The sequence below is a fragment of the Canis lupus genome, chromosome 30, assembly GCF_011100685.1.
Source record: "Canis lupus familiaris isolate Mischka breed German Shepherd chromosome 30, alternate assembly UU_Cfam_GSD_1.0, whole genome shotgun sequence".
In the NCBI taxonomy this organism is placed as follows: domain Eukaryota; kingdom Metazoa; phylum Chordata; class Mammalia; order Carnivora; family Canidae; genus Canis; species Canis lupus.
The window spans coordinates 1081483-1099851 of NC_049251.1; the positions used below are offsets into that span (position 1 = coordinate 1081483).

Here is an 18369-nt window from a genome sequence, read left to right on the forward strand (position 1 = left end):
AGTATCAAGTAAAAGTTGCCCTGCCTTCTTTCATTTATAAAACATGAAAAGCAAAAATCTAAGTTGAACTTGTAGGGAACTACACGAAAGACTTCTTTCTACTCATCTCTGATAGGAGGGTGTTCAAAGAGTCCTGGCTTGACTAGAAAGTGCACTTATGGCATGTGCACAGCTTAGAAGGCAAGGAAGTATATATAGTATAGAAGGAGGTAATTTGTAAGAAAAAAATCATTGGTATTTTCCCATCTAAAATCATACCTATTCTGCCTGAATTATCTGAGATGTTTTTCTGTTTTTATTCATAGATTCTCCAGCAATTCTAAATAACTTGTTTTAGACTATTCTTAATTTTAGGACAAAAAAGTTAGAGTATCCAGAAACATGAAGATAGGTCCTCAAAAGATTCAGACTATCTCTCTAGGCTTTCTCTTTGACAATGGTTTGCCATGTCTTTGGTCACGTATTAACAGCATTCATCTTCTCAACCATAAATATTTTTAAAAGACTTTTTATGTATTCATTAGAGAGAGAGCCAGTGAGAGCACAAGCAGGTGGGGAGGGGCAGAAGGAGAAGGGGAAGCAGACTCCCCGCCAAACAGGGAGCCTGATGTGGTTTGCTCCATCCCAGGACCCTGGGACCATGACCTGAGCTGACGGCAGACACCTAACTGACTGAGCCACGCAGGTGCCCCTATTATAAATATTAAGAGGTTCTCAACTTTGTCGCATACCAACATACATACATAAAAGGCATTCCCATTAATGACAGTATCTGGGAATCAGAATCTGGAGAAGGGTTATTGGTATAGTTTTAGGGAAAAAAAAAACACAGATGGTGCTGATAATTCTTCCAACTTTTCCTTTGGAGTCACTAGAGTAGAGCTAGATGATGACCATAGTTCTTCTGGTTCTAAAAATCTGATTCTTTCTCTACTCCTTCTTCCATGCTGCCTAGACACCTGCTTTTCTATGATGATAGGGCCCAGTTTATCCTGTGTGTGTGTGTGTGTGTGTGTGTGTATGTATAAGAGAGATATGAATCTAATAGACTAATATATTATAGAACTGTTATTCCTACTTGGTGTTATGCACAAACCCATGCTGTTTATTTCTATAGGAAATAAGATGAGTTTAAATTTAAAAACCAGAATCTATTTGGTGGTATGTTGAGAAAAATATCTGAAACTATAAAAACTTAGAATATTGGGATCCCTGGGTGGCGCAGCGGTTTAGCGCCTGCCTTTGGCCCAGGGCTCGATCCTGGAGACTCTGGATCGAATCCCACGTCGGGCTCCCGGTGCATGGAGCCTGCTTCTCCCTCTGCCTATGTCTCTGCCTCTCTCTCTCTCTCTTTCTCACTATCATAAATAAAAAAAATAAATAAATAAATAAATAAAAACTTAGAATATCTTATTTATTTATTTATTTATTTATTTATTTATTTATTTATTTAATTTATTGATAGAGACACAGAGAGAGAGATTGAGAGAGAGGCAGAGACACAGGCAGAGGGAGAAGCAGGCACCATGTGGAGAGCCTGACATGGGACTCCATCCAGGGTTTCCAGGATCATGCCCTGGGCTACAGGCGGCGCTAAACCCCTGAGCCACCAGGGCTGCCCTAGAATATATTTTTAAAAACCAAATTAGGGATTCCTAATCTAAAATCTAAAAAAAAACATTCACATAGCATTTAAAACTTTAGTTGTATCAACCAGGTTTCTACCTTATTTCCTCCTTAATTTGACTATGTAAAGTATACTATAGTATGTACTGTGTACATCAGAAACCAGAATTTGTTTAGTATTCTGATTGTTTCTTTCTGTGTGGGGTGCTTAAAGTGTTAGATTTAATTAGATTATATATGAAAGCATTTATTATAAACACTATCAAAAATATTACTTGAATTTTGTTTAAAACTGTAATTCTAAATCTTTTTTGTATCTGAGACTTCTTTAGCAGTCTCAAGTCTACAAATTCCTTTTCAGAAATGTTTTTAAATGTGTAAAGTATTGCACATGCATATAAATACATATACATATATAGGATTAAAAAGAACCCTCTTATATTAAAATACAGTTATCAAAATATTAAGTTTGTGATCTAATAATATAAGTGGGATTTTTTTTTATCAATGCATTGAAGAAGACCTAGCAGCCTTTTAATAACTACCATAATTTCAAAGTAGCATTGTACCTAAAAGCCATTATGAGTTATGTAGAACAATTGTAATGTGATATGAAAAATCAGATGTTTAATGTTGACAAAGCATAGGTACTTTTAGGTAGTTTGTTGGTGACATCATACTTGGAGAAAATACTAAACTCCAATTATAGGTTAGTGAAAATAAAGATGTAACCTTTTACCCATTTGTTCATAGACTCCCCTGGTCTATAATTATTTTTGTTCCTCAGAGACATTTAGGGAAGCCAGAAGTAATCCTCAGTATCTCAAGAGACTTAATCTTTGAGAAAACTGGAGCTCAAAGTCTTTTCCATATTTAGCCCTTAATGCTTTTCAAGCCTTTAAAATAAGCAAGTGCTTAGTTGTTAAATGATGATTGTCAATATCTCTTGCATTAGCAGCAAAGGATACAGTTAACAAAACTCAAAGACAACCTACAGAATGGGAGAAGATATATGCAAATGACGTATCAGATAAAGGGCTAGTTTCCAAGATCTATAAAGAACCTATTAAACTCAACAGCAAAGAAACAAACAATCCAATCATGAAATGGGCAAAAGACATGAAGAGAAATCTCACAGAGGAAGACATAGACATGGCCAACATGCACATGAGAAAATGCTCTGCATCACTTGCCGTCAGGGAAATACAAATCAAAACCACAATGAGATACCACCTCACACCAGTGAGAATGGGGAAACTTAACAAGGCAGGAAACCACAAATGTTGGAGAGGATGCGGAGAAAGGGGAACCCTCTTACACTGTTGGTGGGAATGTGAACTGGTGCAGCCACTCTGGAAAACTGTGTGGAGGTTCCTCAAAGAGTTAAAAATAGACCTGCCCTATGACCCAGCAATTGCACTACTGGGGATTTTCCCCAAAGATACAGATGCAATGAAACGCCGGGACACCTGCACCCTGATGTTTCTGGCAGCAATGTCCACAATAGCCAAACTGTGGAAGGAGCCTCGGTGTGCATCGAAAGATGATGGATAAAGAAGATGTGGTCTATGTATACAATGGAATATTACTCAGCTATTAGAAACGACAAATACCCACCATTTGCTTCAACGTGGATGGAACTGGAGGGTATTACGCTGAGTGAAATAAGTCAATTGGAGAAGGACAAACATTATATGTTCTCATTCATTTGGGGAATATAAATAATAGTGAAAGGGAATAGAAGGGAAGGGAGAAGAAATGGGTAAGAGATATCAGAAAGGGAGACAGAACATAAAGACTCCTAACTCTGGGAAACGAACTAGGGGTGGTGGAAGGGGAGGAGGACGGGGGGTGGGGGTGAAGGGGTGACGGGCACTGAGGGGGGCACTTGACGGGATGAGCACTGGGTGTTATTCTGTATGTTGGCAAATTGAACAATAAAAAATAAGTTTATTATAAAAAAAAATCTCTTGCTTTAGGAACTTGGCTTATTGCCACTAATTTTATTATAGATTAGAAGAACTAGATATTTCTAGAAGTCAGTTTAGTCGTTTCATCATGAAGTCAAATCAGAATATTACTGCTAGTAGTAATGAGTGTTATACTTATGTCTTGACTTTGAGCTATATGACCATATGTTCCTTTGTCATTAAAGAGAAAATGTAAAAAAAAAAAAAAAAAAAAAAAGTAAAAAAATAAAAAAATAAAAAAGAGAAAATGTAACCCATGTGGTAAGCCCCAAATCGTACTACTTTATGGAACTACTACTGCTTGGTCAAATTTGTGGTTATCTTTTGAATATACTTTTTTCTCAATATTTATTTTAAATGGAATTATACAATATTTGTCCTTCTGCTTCTGGCTTCTTGCCCTTAGCATATTTTCAAGGATTTTCAAGGTTCATCCATGTTGTAGTGTTTATCTGGACTTTGTTTTCTTTTTTATGGCTGAATAATATCCCATTTTATATGTATGCCACATTATTGTTTATCCATATATCTGTTGAAGGACACGTGGGTTGTTTCCACCTTTTGGTTATTGTGAGTAATGCTGCTATATATATTGTCAAGTCCCTGTTTTCAGTTCTTTTGAGTATATGCCTAAGAGTGGAATTAGTGGGTCACATGATAATTTTGTTGCTTAACTTTTCAAAAAAGTTGTGATTATTTTTTATAATAGTTTCTTTTCATTCTTTTATTAATGTTTTTTTGAGCATTAAAAAAGCTTTTGCTTTGGCTTTTCTGCTTATTTCCTTGGTTGACTTTTGTTGCTGATTTTTAAGAAATTATTTGTTTTGGTCATTCATTTTTTCTTTTCTTTTCAATTGTTTGTTTTTCAGACCCGAGTCAGAACTCCATCACAGGGGAACACAGCCAACTGTTAGGTATAGTATTACTGTGGGGATTGACCTTCTCTAAAATCACCCTTTTCTTGCCTGTACTAACAGAGGTTACTCTTATTTTCTATCCCCTCCTCTTCTACTTTTCACTCCTCAACCTTTTTCCTGCTGTATCTATTCCCAACTTGGTAAGTTTCAGGAAACTACTTCTACAATTGACTAAAACCTAATGTAGTTCCATTTGAAAGTCAATTACATTATCTATGTTTTAAAAAGAAAAGTCTGTAAGAATTAGAGCTTCTTTTTTCCAAGATAATTTTATCAAAAAGATACTATAATACTCTATCATATCTTAGAATTTGCTGTTACTTTGCCCTTTTTATTATTTTTCGTGGTCTTTTATCACCCTCTTTTTTGATTACTGAAAGTACTTCATAAACAGCTTGAACTTAATAAGCAAGATGTAGAGGATGTTTCAGTTCTTTATCTGTTAAATAAGTTATATAAATAAATTTATTTCTTCTAGGGATCATATATTTAAATTTCAGTAAGCTTGTTATTTAACAGGAACTTCACATCTCAGAACTGATAAAAATTTAAAATACAGAAATAATACATACTCTGATGAGGAATTCAGATAATACAAAATGTATATGTGAAAAAAAGTAAGATAAAACCCTTTAAAGTATCTCTTCTCCCCACCACCCCACCTCTATCCCCCAAGATATTTATTATTGACACTTTCTTGGGAATTCTTTTAGGACTTTTTAATTACACATTTTCTTACAATATATGACCATCTTCTTTCCTGTTTCTATCCATGGAGTTATACTCTACAGACTGTAACTTATTTTGTTTCACTTAACATTTTGTCTTGGATGTATCATTTCAGTATATAAAGATTTGCCTTATTCCTTGTTTGTTATAGAATAATATTCCATGTTCTAATTTTATACAGCCAGTTTCCTATTCTTGACCACTTATTTCCAGATGTTTTACCATTAAAAATTGTTACAGTGAACATCTTGTACATATATTCTTGCATTCTCATTGCCAGTATATTTGAAGGAAAAATTCCTAACAGTAGAACTCCTTGGTCAAAGGGTATACATACCTTAAAGAAGATACATCTCTATCATAAGCAGCAAATATCAATCTTAAAACTTTTTCTTTACTGGGGATCCCTGGGTGGCTCAGTGGTTTGGCGCCTGCCTTTGGCCCAGGGTGTGATCCTGGAGTCCCGGGATCGAGTACCGCATCGGGCTCCTGGCATGGAGCCTGCTTCTTCCTCCTCCTGTGTCTCTGCCTCTCTCTCTCTCTCTCTCTCTCTCTCTCTCTCTCTCTCTCTCTCTATCATGAATAAATAAATAAATACATCTTTAAAAAAAAAACTTTTTCTTTTCTTAACAGATGAGGATGGCATCTCTAGTTTTTATTTGTACTTCTTTAATCATAAGTGAGGTTAAATGCTTTTAAATATATTAACAGCCATTTTGTGTGTGTATGTGTGTGTGTGTCTTTTGATTTGAGGCTTATTTTTTGTTGAGTTTTTTGTTTTTGCTTTGTTTTCATTGAAGTATAATTAATGTACAGTGTTATATTAGTTTCAGGTGTACGCTATATTGATTGGACAATTTTATACATTGCTCAGTACTCACCACGATAAATATAGTCACCATCTGTCACCATATAGCATTATTACAGTATTACTGACTATAATTCCCTATGCTGTACTTTTCATTTCCATGACTTATTTTATAACTGGAAGTTACTTTTTTCTATTAAAAAATTTATTTGAATATAGTTCATATGCAATGTTACATTAGTTTCAAGTGTACAACATAGTGTTCAACTTCTTTATAAATTATGCTGTTAATCCCCTGTATTTTACCCACCCTATGCACCCACCTCCTCTCTGCAAACCTCCAGTTTGTTCTTTGTACTTAAGGGTTGTTTTTCTTTACTTTTTTTTTTTTCTTTTTTTGTGGGAGGTGGGCAGAGGGAGGGAGATAATCCTAAACAGGCTCCATACTGGGACATAGGGTTCAATCTCACAACCTTGAGGTCATGACTTGAGCCGAAATCAAGAGTTGGACACTTAACCAACTGAGCCACCCAGCTGCCTATGTTTTCTTCTTATATACAACATGTAAGTGAAATCATGTGGTATTTGTCTTTCTTTGCCAGACTTCACTTAGCCTAGCGTCCTCTAGGTCCACTCATGTTGTTCCACATGGCAAGATCTCATTTTTTTTATGACTGAATATTTCACTGTGCATATAATACCACATCTTTAGGGGCATCTGGGTGGCTTAGTGGTTGAGCATCTGGGATCAAGTCCCACATCGAGCTCCCTGCAAGGAGCCTGCTTCTCCCTCTGCTTGTGTCTCTGCCTCTCTCTGTGTGTGTCTCATGGATAAATAAATAAAATCTTTAAAAAAGAGGGTAGGGGGATAAAAATAGTATACGTCCCAAAGTAAAGCTTTATCTATTCATTCAATGATGGACACTTGGGTTGCTTCTGTATTTGGCTATTGCAAATACTGTCGCAATAAACATAGAGGTACATATGTCTTTTCAAACTTAATTTTCTTTGGGTAAATACCTAGTAATAGAATTGTTTGATCATATGGCAATTCTATTTTTAATTTTTTGAGGAACCTCCACACTTTTTCACAGTGGTTGGTCCAATTTACATTTACACCAGGGGTGCATGATGGTTGATTTGAGACTATTTTGATTTGTACATTGCTGAACTTTTAGCTGTTTGAATGTGTGCAGAGCAGCTGTATAAAGTGTAAGCTATTAAGTCCAAAGTAAGGAAAGTACTTGTTTGCTTATTACAGGTTCAGGGTCTTAGTTAAAGAAACTGGGATACTCCTTTTCTGCTCTTTCTATGATAAGGACATAAGTTTCTGATCTTAATTCTCATTTCTTTGAGAAAGTTTATGTGCTGGAATAGTAGCTGACACCCTAAGCCTCAATAAATATTTGTTAGTTAAATGGTTTGACATAAACATATAACTAGAAGTCTGCTCTCAAGAGTCATGGCCTTGTGATATTGGGGTTGGCACTGTTCTCTTTGTGAATATTCCATTGTGCATATAATACCACAGATAAAAATTGTGAATATTTAGACTTTTATATTGGATAGCTTATTTCGACTGTTCAAAATTATTATTCTCTATATAAAAATTTCACATTTGGACCAGGAATGACTAAGGTTTCATTGAAAGATTTAGGCAGACCACAGAAAGTACATTTCACCCGTAAACTATTAAATTGCATCCGTCTCTGGTACACCAACAAGTAGAGGAATTTGAGAGTGGTTTATCATCTGGCCAGGAACATGTGTGTCATGGAGGTAGGAAAGGACTTAGCTAATGAAATGGATGATCAGGGGAGTTGGTACCATTCCAGTGTAAGCTGGGTTTTGTTTCCAATGAAGTACTTGTAGTAAAAGATAGTAAATGAATTGTGGGCAAAAAGAAATGGTATGCGATTGTGAAGAAGACTTCTCTTAGTATTCGCTAACAACCCTAATATTTGCAGAGAGACTACTCTAGACATGAATCTCATTTGGCAACCTACATTTGCATTCAATTTTGAACAAACCTGGGAATTTATCCAGAGTTGTCTGGCTAGATTCTCGGGTAAGTTCATCTTGCTACCCTGGGTGCTCCCTCTGAGGTTCGTTAGATAAGATGAAATTCTCCTTTTTTTCTAATGCTCTTAATAACTACCATCTTCTGTGCCGCATCCTGAGTTTCTTTCTTTTCTTTCCTTTTTCTTTTTCTTTTTTTTCTTTTTCTTTTTCTTTTTCAAGTAAACTCTACACCCAGCATGGGCTTGAACTCCCAACCTGAGAGTTGCATGCTCTACTGATTGAGCTGGCCAGGCACCCTTCTGAGTATCTTTGTTTAAGCTACAGTCTCAAAATCCATAAAAGGCTGGCTTATTTTAAGAAGAAGAAGAAGAAGAAGGAAGAAAGAAGAAGAAAGAAGAAGGAGGAAGAAGAAGAAGAAGAAGAGAGGGGGAGGGGGAGAGGGAGGGGGAGAAGGAGGAGAGGAAGGAGGAGGAAGGAGAAGGGGAGGAGGAGGAGGAAGAGGAGGAAAGAAGGAAGAAAGGAGGAGAGGTTTGCACAAGGCAGAAAGATGATTTTTTGGATTATATTTTCCAGCCATCTTACAGTTCCTTAATTCCAGTTGCATTCGCAACTTGAATTAAAATCTTGCCAGCTGTCTATAAAAATCTTGCTTAGGAGCAAGTTGCTGGCTCAGTCAGTGGAGCATGTGACTCTTGATCTAGGGTTGCAGTTTGTTTTTTTTTTTTTTTTAATTTTTTTTTTAATTTATGATAGTCACACACAGAGAGAGAGAGAGAGAGAGGCAGAGACATAGGCAGAGGGAGAAGCAGGCTCCATGTACCGGGAGCCCGACGTGGGATTCGATCCCGGGTCTCCAGGATCGCGCCCTGGGCCAAAGGCAGGCGCCAAACCGCTGCGCCACCCAGGGATCCCATAGGGTTGCAGTTTGACCCCCACCTTAGATATAGAGGTTACTTAAAAATAAAATCTTAAGGGCACCTGCGTGGCTTAGTGGTTTAGTGTCTGCCTTTGGCTCAGGTTGTGACCCCGGGGTCCTGGGATCAAGTACCGCATCCGGCTCCCCGCAAGGAACCTCCTTCTCCCTATGCCTGTGTCTCTGCCTCTCTCTCTGTGTCTCTCATGAATAAATGAATAAAATCTTTAAAATAAATAAAATAAAATCTTAAAAAAAGAAAATCTTGCCTAGCATAATTTGGCGTGGTAGGTTAAAAACTGCTTCAATTGTCTTGCCTGCTGAATAGAATTTATAATAGCATCTTTCAGACTTCTAAATGTTCTTCCTGTTAGTAGGGCACAGTTACTTTAATGTATCTATTGTTCCCACTGACTCATCAGATCTCTCATAAATCTCAGGGTCAGGCGGAGAAGCTGTATGGAGGAATGAATATATTTATGATTTATGAACTTTGTGTGTGTATAATTTTTAATTTGAAACAGTTTAGTAAGCAAGTAAGCAAATGAGCTGCATTTGGGCCCTAGCATTTTTACAATAATTTTTACCAAACATTCAAGGAAAAATAATTCCTCTTCTACAGTTGCTCTCAAGGAATAGGAAAACAAACACTCCCGACTCAGTTTGAGGATTGCATAATTCTCATACCAAAACTTAGCAATGATAATATGAGACAAGTATAGGCCAGTTTTATTTATGAATACAGATGTCCTAAACGAAATATTTGCAATCTGAATCAAGCAATGTATTTTTTTTTAATTACCCCTGTGACCAGTTTGGGTTTCTGCCAGAAATACATGGTTGATTTACCATTAAAAATCAATGTATATGATTCATTGTGTTAACAAAAGGAGATGAGGAGTACCTGGGTGGCTCAGTCAGTTAGGCGTCTGACTCTTGATTTTTGTTCGGGTCATGGTTTCAGGGTTGTAAGATCTTGCCCCAATCAGGTTTGCACTGGACAGATCCTGCTTTAGATTCTCTCTCCTCCCCTGCCCCCCCCCACCCCGAAAAAAAAGGAGATTAAAGAATGAATCCTCTTAACTGATGCAGGAAAATAATTTCATTTGAAATATATCCAATATTTAAATTTATGAGGTCATATTGACACTTTAAAAAAGTAATTGATGGGACCCCTGCGTGGCTCAGTGTTTGAGCATCTGCCTTCAGCTCAGCATGTGATCCCAGGGTACTGGGATCGAGTCCCACAATGGGCTCCCTGCAGGGAGCTTGCTTCTCCCTCTGCCTGTGTCTCTGCCTCTCTCTCTCTCTCTCTCTCCTCTCTCTCATGAATAAATAAAAACCTTTTTTTAAAAATTAAAGATAAATAAAAATAAACTAATTGATCACCATTAGTGTATTTTAGTGAACTAACTCATTACTCTGAGAATTGCTTAATAGAAAGAATGAAGTATCTTGCCTTTACTATACTAATGGGTAACCAAATAGTGTATTAGAGGGAATGTTTCTTTTTTTTAATAAATTAATTTTTTATTGGTGTTCAATTTACCAACATACAGAATAACACCCAGTGTTCATCCCGTCAAGTGCCCCATCACCCACTCACCCCCACCCCCCGTCCTCCTCCCCTTCCCCCACCCTTAGTTCATTTCCCAGAGTTAGGAGTCTTTATGTTCTGTCTCCCTTTCTGATATTTCTTACCCATTTCTTCTCCCTTCCCTTCTATTCCCTTTCACTATTATTTATAGAGGGAATGCTTCTTTATCAAAGTATTTCACCTAGTAAATTAAGGAAGAATAATAGAAGAGTATCACCACTTTGTAATCCCTCATAAATTACTGGATCCAGTCATTAATCACCAACAGTTGGTTAGTATCTCAAAAAGAAAGCAAATCAGATGACATATACCCCCTAACAGAAGATCAAAATACTACTGTGAAGTTTTCCTACCTCTCCCCTAAAAATCCTCAAGGTGGATCAGCCTCTGGACCTCATTAGCAATATATAGGAAATAAATAAAGCAGAACAACATTTAAGCAGCATCACATTGGATGTTGTCATCAATATCAGAAACTAGTGGCTCCTGGGGGGCTCAGTCAGTTAGGCGTCTGCTGTCAGCTCAGGTCATGATCCCAGGGTCCTAGGATGGAGCCCTGCATCATGCCCCTTGCTCAGTGGAGAGTCTGCTTCTCCCTCTCCCTCTGTCCCTACCTCTGCTTGTGTGCTCGCGCTCTCTCTGTTTCTCTCAAATAAGTAAATCTTAAAAACATCAGAAACTCTACTGAACATATGACATAGTTTCTTCAAATAAATTGTAAAGAAAAGAAGAGCTGTTGACTTAAGAGATATAGAAATCAACATAATGTATGCCTCTTATTGAATACTCAAATTGTAAAAATCAAAAACAATTTATAACATTTGAGACAGCCTTTCGTGTTCACACAGTCACATAGTTAAGACTCAAACCTGTGCTAAGGGAAATTAAGTAAATTTACTGCTCTTGTTCTGCCTGTCTCAGACCAGCAAAGACATGTGATCATTTGACATTTGACATTTGACAGGATCAGGAGACTAAGGGAAGAATCAGATTTATTTATCTTAGCTCCAAATTGCAATATAAGTGGCAAATTACAGAAGCAGCAATATAGAGATAAGAGCACCACAACAATAAAGTTTTTATAAAGAGCAAAACATTTGATAAACCATATTCCTGTTTACAAAAAAATATATATGCCATAAAAAATGGAAATCTGAAATCTGTAGTAGAATCAATGGCACTTATATCTGTTTTGAGTTGAGTAAGTTCCCAGTCATGTTAGCTTTATCTGGATAGTAAAATGAGGGGAATAAAACAACTTAATGATCTGATGGGCTATTTAATTCTTAGCATTACTGAAGCCAGTCTCAGTGGATGCCTCCAAAGGAATTCTCTTAGGATTCTGGATAATCCTAACACAGCCCTAGGATATGGATTTGGTTCTTAGTTCCTGCTGAGTAAAACTTACTTACTATTCAGAAACTCTAGAACTTCCATTCCATTTGAGATGTTCTGAGGTCACAGTAGTGACCTAGATTTATGAAAGGCTGCACTATTGATTGAGCAAGAATATTAGTAGAGGAGCAGAGGGAGAGAGGGAGGATCTTAAACAGGCTCCATGCCCAGCACAGAGCCCAATGCGGGGCTCCATCTCATGACCTGAGGTCATGACCTAAGCTGAAATTAAGTGTCTAATTCTTAACCAATTTAAGTCACCCAGGTGCCCCTCCTTTTTTTTTTTTTTTTTTGTTTCATTTTTAAGAAAGAATGAAGGCTGTACTTTTATTTTTTTTTTTTAAGATTTTATTTATTCATGAGAGACACACAGAGGCAGAGACACAGGCAGAGGGAGAAGCAGGCTCCCTGCAGGGAGCCTGATGTGTGGGATTCAATCCTGGGACCCTGGGGTCACAACCTGAGCCGGAGGCAGGCGCTAAACCACTGAGCCACCCAGGTGCCCCCCCCCTTTTAAAGGCTGTCCTTATGAAGCAGCATGATTTCTTGCCAAGAAACTGAGATCAAGAATTGATCCATGCCTTTCAATTAACCACTCCTGCTGAGAGCTTTTTCTTGCTGAGAGTTTTTTTTTTGCCTAGAAAGCCTTGATCTTTGATGATTGACCAGGAGCTCTATGGGACCCTCACATTCCACTACCACACATAGACCTTGATAAGACTATCTTGGAGGCATCATTGGTCTCATGAATGTAGGCAAAGTCTCCAGGGATATTCTTCTACCCCCCAAAAAACCAAGCAAGAAAAGTTGGGCCAGAAACATCCAGGACTAAAGTGTCAGGAAGTTAAGATGGTTGCACTTGAAACTTGAGACTGCAGAGGCCCCACATGTAGAGGTGCCCTGGTCGCAGAAGGGGAACCAGAGCTGTTGGGACAAGGCTTGGACCAGCAGGCAGCAGCATGGGGCAGGATTGTTGTGAAGCCAGACTTTAATAGCAACAGTATTGTAAGGCTAGTAAAGCAGCAGAGTAGTATGTTGGATCTGGGACTCCTACTTCTATAACCCTCAAGAGGGATGAAATGGTCCTGAGTCTGAGATACAAGACTATTAAAAGTTTAAATCAATAAAGGGTGCAGTTAGGTAAACATACTAAGGAATGAAAGACTGTTTAGAGAGAACAAATAGAACTTGTAGAAGAGAAATAAAATAGTTGTTGATATAGAAACTAAAGGTAACAGATTAGAAACAGGTAAAAGGGGTTTATGAACAGAACAAAAGGAAAACCACATCTAGACACATCTTACTGAAGCTGCAGAACACCTAAGAAAAGATCTTTAAATCAGCCAGAGAGAAAGTACAGATCATCAAGGGAATAGCAGAACAACAGAATTCTCAGTAACAAAACAGATAACAAATGATGCCTTAAAGTGTTTACAAAGCACTTTCTAGAGTAGAGTTATGCTTATTAGCAAGAAATTCAGTAATAAGGACAAAATACAATTGTTGCTAAATAAAAGACAAGAAAATTTTTCACCTTGAGACTTGCTTTAAGCTAGTGGTTTATAACTGAGGACAATTTTGTCCCCCAGAGGATATTTGGAAATGTCTGAGGAGTTTATTTTGATTGTCGCTGCTGGAGATGCTACTGGCATCTAGTGACTCATGGCTAGGGATGCTCTTAAACAGCCTACAGTGCATTGGACATCTGCCACAGCAAATTATTATGTGCTGAGTTTGAGAAACACTCCTTTAAAAAGGAATTCTAAAGAAGGTACCTCAAGTAAAAGCAAAATGATCGCAGAAGACTAGTACTCTGAAATGTAACAAAAATACTGAACAACTCAAATGGTAAACATGGACCTTCACTTCACCCAAATGGTAAACATGGGCCTTCACTTCACCCAAGTCAGTGTTGTCTTTATGAAATAGTTTTAGTATCTTATTTGTGTAGTAAAATAAGCTACTAGAGGGGAGCCTGGATGGCTCAGTAGGTTAAGAATCTGCCTTCAGTGCAGGTCCTGATTCCGGGTCCTGAGATCAAGCCCCATATTGGGCTCTATGTTCAGTGGGGAGCCTGCTCCTCCCTCTGCCTCTGCTCCTCCCCGCTGCTTGTGCTCACGCTCTCTCCCTCTCTCTCTCACTCTCGCTCTCTCGTGTGCCTGCTCTCTGTCTCAAATATTTTTTTTTTTTTTAAAGCTATCATAGGGACACCTGGGTGGCTCAGCAGTTGAGCATCTGCCTTTGGCTCAGGGCGTGATCCTAGAATCCCAGGATCGAGTCCCTAATCAGGCTCCCTGCTTCTCCCTCCGACTAGGTCTCTGCCTCTCTCTGTGTCTCTCATGAATAAATAAATAAAATCTTTTAAAAATCTTAAAAAAGAAACTGCTAGAGATATTGGACAGAACAGTAGTACATGAATCAGAGGAAAGAGAACTGAAGTGTTCAAGTTTTTTATTGTTTGGGAGGATGACAGACTGTTGTTTAAACTCGCTTAACAGTTTAAGTAAAATATGTGGTAAAATTTCAAAGGTATTTACTGAAAGAATAGATATAGAATGTAGAAACTCCAAAAGGAGAGAACAAATGGAATAAGGGAAAAATAAGCCAAAAAACCCAGTAGCGAAAAGGAGAATGAATCATAAAAAATACCAAATAGAAATTTTAAAATGATAGAATCCAATAAAAACATATAAATTGCTAAAGTTGATGGACTAAACTTGACAGTTAAAAAGACAGATTGTCAGATTTTTTTAAAATACCATTATCTACTGTTTACAGGAGATCTACCCAAAACATAAGGACCCAGGAAAATGGACAGTGAAACAGTTGAACCAAAGGACAGTTGTATAGTTGTCATCTTTTCTACTTAGAGTTTATTCTGCTCTATCTTGCTAAGATAGGTACTTAGCTCAAATAATTTTTATTCTTTTTAGTCTGCTAATGTAAAATTTTAAGACGATAACTTTTCTTTGAAGTGCTACTTTGGTGGATCCTACAAGTTGCAGTAGGTAATGTCTTTATTGTCATTTAATTTTTAAAAGTATTTTAAACTTCAATTCTTGTGTTGTTCTACAGCATATTTAATTTCTAAACTTGGAAGGATTTAAAAATGTATCTTTTCATAATTCTAACAACTTTTGCTATAGATCAAAGTCACAGCCTATATTCCCTCTGTTTGAAATTTGTTGACTTTAAGATCTAGCACATGATAAATTTTATGAATTTTCCATGTATGTCTATTTTGTATATTGTCTAATTTTGTTTGCAGAACTTTATGTCCATTAGGTGAAGGTTATTCATTGTGTTATTCGGGTCTCTTCACCCTTATTTTGTTTGCTTCATCTATAATTATTGAGAAATATATGTTAAACATTTCCCTGTATGACCGTAGATTTATCATTTCTTACTATAGTTTTGTCCATTTTTGCCTCAGCTTTTGAGTCATGGATGGATGGGTAAGTGAATAAATGGATAAATGCATGTGGTAGGCAGCCTCTTAGATTGGTTCCAAGTGATCCTTTCTTCCTGGTATTCATGCTCTTGTGTAATCCTCTGCCCTTTGAGGGCTGGACTTAAGGACTCCTTCTAATTAACAGAAAATGGCAAAGCAATGTTACTTTCAAAATGAGATTACAAAAAGACCATGACATCTGTCTCGTACTCTCTCTCTGGTTCTCTTTGATGACTTGCTTTGAGGGAATCCAGCTGCCATGCTGTAAACTGTACTATGGAAAGGCCCGTGTAGCAGGGAACCAAGATGGGCCCCTGACCAACAACCTAAAAGACAGTGAATCTTGCCAACAACTATGTAAGTGAACTTGGAAGTAGATCTTCCCCAGGCCTTCAAATGAGACCACACAGTCTCGGCAGAGGTTTGATTGGAACTTCATAAGGACTGAAGCAGAGTGCTCAAAGTCATGCCTATATTGCTGGCCATACAAACTGTAAGATGAAAAGTGTGTTTAAGCTACTAAATGTGAGAGTAATTTACTATGCAGAAAGATAACTATAAACCATAGATATATGTTTAAAATACTTTCTTGAGAGGCCAGGGTGCTCAGCTGGTTAAGCATCTAACTCTTGATTTCAGCTCAGGTCATGATCTCAGGCTCGTGAGATGGAGCCCTGCTTAAGATTTCTCCCTCTTCCTTTCCCTCTGCCCCTCTCCCTACCTCATGCACTCACTCTTCTCTGTCTTTCTCTCTCTCTCTCAAAAAAAATAGTAATAATAATTACAAAATAAAATACTTTCTTGGTAAATTCAACTTTGTTATGTGGTTACCCTTTCATCCATAATAAGGCTTTCCTTTTAAAGAAAAATTTATCTAGTGATAAAAAAAAAATTTATCTAGTGATAATAAAACCATATCAGATTTCTTTTGGTTAGTATTTGCCTGATCTCTTTCTTTTACTTTCAGCCTTTACATGTCATATATGTCTCTTAAAACAGTATATACCTGCATTGTTTTGTTTAATCCTATGTTTTAACAAATGAAGTTTATTTACATTATTATAAGTATTGGTATTATTGATACAATCTAAAAATGCTGTCTATATCTTCCAAATAAAGAAAATAACATTAGCACATTCACATCCCTCTCTCTACAGCCCCAAACCCCATTATGTTGTTATTATCTAGTGTAGGTCAGTGGGACAAGGACCGCTCAGTAAATGGATTTGGAGAACTATTTGCTAATAACTACCTGATCTGGCTTCTTCTATCTTTCTAAATACTCTCTCCTTTCCTCTGTTTCAGCTGTGTTACTCACTCTGTTTTATGAATCTATTAAGATTGTTTCTGCTTTAGGATCTCTTAAAATTACTACTCTCTCAGCTTGAAATGCTGGCTTTTCCTGACCCTTCTATGCCAAGGGTATGCTACAGCCAGCTTACACTAACTCATGAGAGCCAAGTGTATGCATCTCTCCAAAACCATGTTAATGACTTCACATTAATAGTTTAAAATTGGTGTGTGTATTTACACCGTGGAAATTAGCTAACATCATAAGTCACGTGTGTGTGTGTATATTTAACTCTGTCTTCTGTGACTTCAGTCTACACACAGTCTACAAAGACTTTAACTGCTTTGTCTACTGCTATATCCCTGGGACCTAGAGTGCCCAGCACATCATAAGAACTTAATAAGTGCTTGGTGAATTAATTGAATAAATGAATTACTCAAAAGTGGTGATAAGGGCAGCCCCGGTGGCGCAGCGGTTTAGCGCCGCCTGCATCCTGGGGTGTGATCCTGGAGACCTGGGATCGAGTCCCATATCAGGCTTCCTGCATGGAGCCTGCTTCTCCCTCCGCCTGTGTCTCTCGCTCTCTCTGAATGAATGAATGAATAAATAAAATCTTTTAAAAAAAAAGTGGTAATTTTAACCTATGTCATTCTCTTTAGAATTTTCTGGAATCATTAGAGGAAAATAATTACATTTTCCTTTTTTAAAAAATTGTGGAAATTTCCAAAGGTACAGAAAAGCAGAATAGCATAGTGAACCCCCATGAAACTATCACTCAGTTTATTTTTTTTAAAGATTTTATTTATTTATTCATGAGAGGCAGACATAGACAGAGGGAGAAGCAGGCTCCATGCAGGGAGCCTGACGTGGGACTTGATCCCAGGACCCCAGGATCACACCCTGGGCTGAAGGCAGATGCTCAACTGCTGAGCCACCCAGGCGTCCCTATCACTCAGTTTAAACAATGTTAAGAATCTGTTTTCAAGTTCCACCTGATTTTTTCCTGGAATATCTTAAAGAAAATTCTTGATATCACATGATTTTATGTACCTTTTTTTAAGAAAAAGTTTAAATTTCTCTGTTTCAGAATTGTCTTTTTATATTTGATTTGAGTCAGGATTCTAACAAGGTTCACACCTTACATTTGGTTGAGGCATCATTTCAAGTATTAATTTATGAAATCACCTTTTTTTAGTTTATGCCATTTACTTGTTGAGTGAGATTATTTGTCATGTAGAATTTCTCACATTTTGAATTTGATTATTGCAGCATCATTGTGGTGATGTTTAACATCTTCCTCCTCTGTGTTTTGGGAAATGGTAGGTAGATTTAGAGGCTTGATTAGATTCAGCTTCCATTCTTTTAGTAGGAATACATCCCAGGTTGCACAGTGTATTTTTTTCATTGTATTAGAAGATTGTGTTGTCCACTTTTAGCGATGTTGAAATTGATCATTGAGTTCCCGATCACCCTGATCCATCCATTATAAAGTTATGTCTCAGCCTTTCATCTAATGGTTTTAGCAAATATTGACGCTGATTGCCTAGATCCATTATTTCATTAGGAATTGAAAATTGGTGATTTTTTTCCTAATTATATTATGCCATATGCATTAAAAATTTTCTGTTTAAATTCCAGTTAACATTACAC

General features: G+C 37.2%; 1 protein-coding gene and 1 long non-coding RNA gene across 5 annotated transcripts in view; one reads left to right on the forward strand and one right to left on the reverse strand.

The window, feature by feature from the left end:
- Nucleotides 1–18369, forward strand: part of SLC12A6 (solute carrier family 12 member 6) — an 88134-nt gene that overhangs the window by 37668 nt on the left and 32097 nt on the right. For 3 of the 4 annotated variants that reach the window (XM_038579902.1, XM_038579901.1, XM_038579904.1), the window contains one exon: nucleotides 4466–4510. The exons of the other annotated variant lie outside the window; for it this stretch is intronic. In XM_038579902.1, the coding sequence (XP_038435830.1) occupies nucleotides 4466–4510 (45 nt within the window). The remainder of the gene's footprint in view (nucleotides 1–4465; nucleotides 4511–18369) is intronic. 4 annotated transcript variants of the gene reach the window in all.
- LOC119866855 overlaps nucleotides 1–18369 on the reverse strand; it is a 55922-nt gene that overhangs the window by 14997 nt on the left and 22556 nt on the right. The window lies entirely within an intron of this gene.